At 42.1% G+C, this 2,735-nt stretch overlaps 1 protein-coding gene across 1 annotated transcript in view; it reads right to left on the bottom strand.

The window, feature by feature from the left end:
• Positions 1–1,957, bottom strand: part of LOC306940209 (LIM/homeobox protein Lhx5-like) — a gene marked incomplete at both ends in the record, with an annotated part of 39,473 nt that extends 37,516 nt beyond the window's left edge. Inside the window, one exon of the mRNA XM_079525231.1 lies at positions 1,785–1,957. Coding sequence (XP_079381357.1) covers positions 1,785–1,957 — 173 coding nt within the window. The remainder of the gene's footprint in view (positions 1–1,784) is intronic.
• Positions 1,958–2,735: the final 778 nt, after the last annotated feature.

The raw sequence follows: 2,735 nt of genomic DNA, 5'->3' as shown, positions 1-2,735 counted from the left end.
GTGGAGTAAACGGGAGTTCATCCAGGATGCTATATTAAAACGGGAGTAAACGGGAGTTCATCCAGGATGCTATATTTATGTATCAATGTATTGTGGAGTAAACGGGAGTTCATCCAGGATGCTATATTAATGTATTGTGGAGTAAACGGGAGTTCATCCAGGATGCTATATTTCTCTAAAATCTCTCTGTTAATTCTATTCTAGGTAAAAACGGTGTTGAGTTAAATGCCAATTAACTCTGACTCATCATAACAGCCAAATATCTTCTTTAAAAACATCACACCCGTGTGAAGTGAGGGGCGCTCTTATCATCTTTAGGTGATGTAATGTAATGATGATGATGGTAAAACAAACGGGGTCAAAACAAACATTAAATTATCTTTATTGTTAATTGATGGCATTTAATGTTTATGTTAGGGGACAAGATGACGTAAGTGTTCCCTTCATTGTCAATGGCGTTTAAAAAACAAACATTGAACTAAAAAAAAACATTAAACTCACACACGTTGTGTGAGCTTGTAGATCGGGGTTATTTTGGCCTATAATGTTCTGTCAAAAAAAAAGTATGGGTTCGTTTGATTGATTTGAATTTGATTGATTATCAGTTTATAGTTTGCAAAATAAGCACATGTGATGCAGGAAAGAAAGAAAGTACAGCCTACAGAGGCTTGTTGTTTCCATTAGGGTATTTTGTATTGTACCCAATTCATCGAATGTATCGTTAAAAAGCTTCTCACCTGAAATACAGTCGATTTTGCAGTATAGCCTAATCTATATTAAAAAAGGAACGATCTACAAGCTCACAACGCCTTGGAGAAGCCTGTAGATCGGTTTGTTTTTTGGCCTATATATAGATTATCTAAAATAAATATGGGATTAAAAAAAAACACTGCTTTATTTTAACGAATGTATTTTCTAGCTTAATGATCTACAATTTAAATAACAAGCTCTTCTGCAAGGTTTTGTATAATACAGTAAAAAGCTTGTATATATCAGGTTATTTTGGCCTAATGGTGTCTATAGTTTCCAAAAAGCTGTTTACCTGAAGAAGTCTGTTTTTTTAGCCTATAATGTTCTCTAAAAATCACACCCGTGTGAAGTGAGTGGCGCTCTTATCACGCTATGATTAGGTGATGTAATGGCGATGTAAAACAAACGGTGCCAACACAAACATTATAAATTATCTTTATTGTTAATTAATGGCATTTAATGTTTGTGTTTAGGGCACAAGATGACGTAAATGTTCCCTTCGTTGTCAAACATTGAACTAAACACATTGAACTAAAAACAGACATTGAACCTGTCTATAGGAGGGCCTCAAAAACACATTTATAATGTTTACTTTACCTCCGTCTTGCAGTAGAATAAAATAAAATAGGTTTTATAAAAGCATGTTTTTAATCCGTCTTGCAGTAGAAAATAAAATGAAAAAGGGTTTTTATAAAAGCATGTTTGGTTTAATTACCTGAAGAAGTCTCTCTTGCAGTTGAGTTTATTAAATGGGTTTATAGATCTAATTACCTGAAGAAGTCGGCTTTGCAGAACAGTTAATTCAAAGGTCTTATAGATCTATTTACCTGAAGAAGTCCGCTTTGCAGTCAGTTAATTAAATGAAAAGGTCTTATAGATCTATTTACCTGAAGAAGTCGGCCTTGCAAGTTAATTAAAAGGTCTTATATTTACCTGAAGAAGTTGGCTTTGCAGAACAGTTAATTCAATTAAAAGGTCTTATAGATCTATTTACCTGAAGAAGTCTAATTCAAAGGTCTTATAGATCTATTTACCTGAAGAAGTCGGCTTTGCAGAACAGCTTTCCGTCCCTGCTGAAGCAGCGGTCGGTGAGCGCGCCGCTGCAGTCCGCGCACTGCACGCACTGCGCGTGCCAGGCGCGGTCCAGCACGTTGAGCATCCAGCGCTCGGTGATGGGGCGCGCGCAGCCCGCGCACTGGACCGTCATGACGACGGGGGAGGTGCAGGAGGGGGTCCCCGGGAACCCCAGGCCGCCGACCCGGGAGCGGACCACCACCACCTCCACGACGGGGAAAACTCACTGGTGCTCGGCTGGGGAGCGGGCGGAGAGCACCGCTGAAATTATATGTTCCCTCTGGGTAGATAAAAAAATACTCCTTGCTCCAACAAACCGCTGCGGGTTGATGAGATGTTTACCCCGCAAATCACGCACTGATGCTCGGCCTGGGAGCGGCGAAGAGCACCGCTGAAAATGATGTCCCCGCCCTGGGTAAAAAAAAAAAAAACTCCCTTCTCCTCCAAGCCTCCAACCAATCGCTGCGGGTCGATGAGCTGTTTACCCCGCAAATCACGCACTGATGCTCGGCCTGGGAGCAGCGAAGAGCACCGCTGAAAATGATGTTTTTTTTCTGGGGGGGGGGGGGGGGGGGAGAAAACCCACCACCACCCTGCACTGTTGCTCCAACAACAACAACAAACAACCGCTGTCTGACTCGGTGTATAATGTTTATACCCGCAAATCACGCACTGAAGCTCGGCCGGGAGAGAGGCGCACCGCTGCCTGGAAGAAACACCAAACCACTGCTCCTTCCTTCCTCCGTTCCGATGAAACAAAACAACCGCTGGTTGGCTGGAATAGGAACCGATGAACTGAAAATGTTCACCCCGCAAACCACACGCCGATGCCCGGCCTGGGACAGAAGAGACAGCCGCTGGATATTGTTATTATAATAGCTCCGGTTGGTCAGGAGTGAGAGAGAGAAAAA

The sequence above is a fragment of the Electrona antarctica genome, assembly GCF_951216825.1.
Source record: "Electrona antarctica genome assembly, chromosome: 16".
Classification (NCBI taxonomy): Eukaryota; Metazoa; Chordata; class Actinopteri; order Myctophiformes; family Myctophidae; genus Electrona; species Electrona antarctica.
The sequence above is the reverse complement of the archived record's forward strand: the minus strand, read 5'-3'. Positions and strand labels throughout refer to the sequence as shown.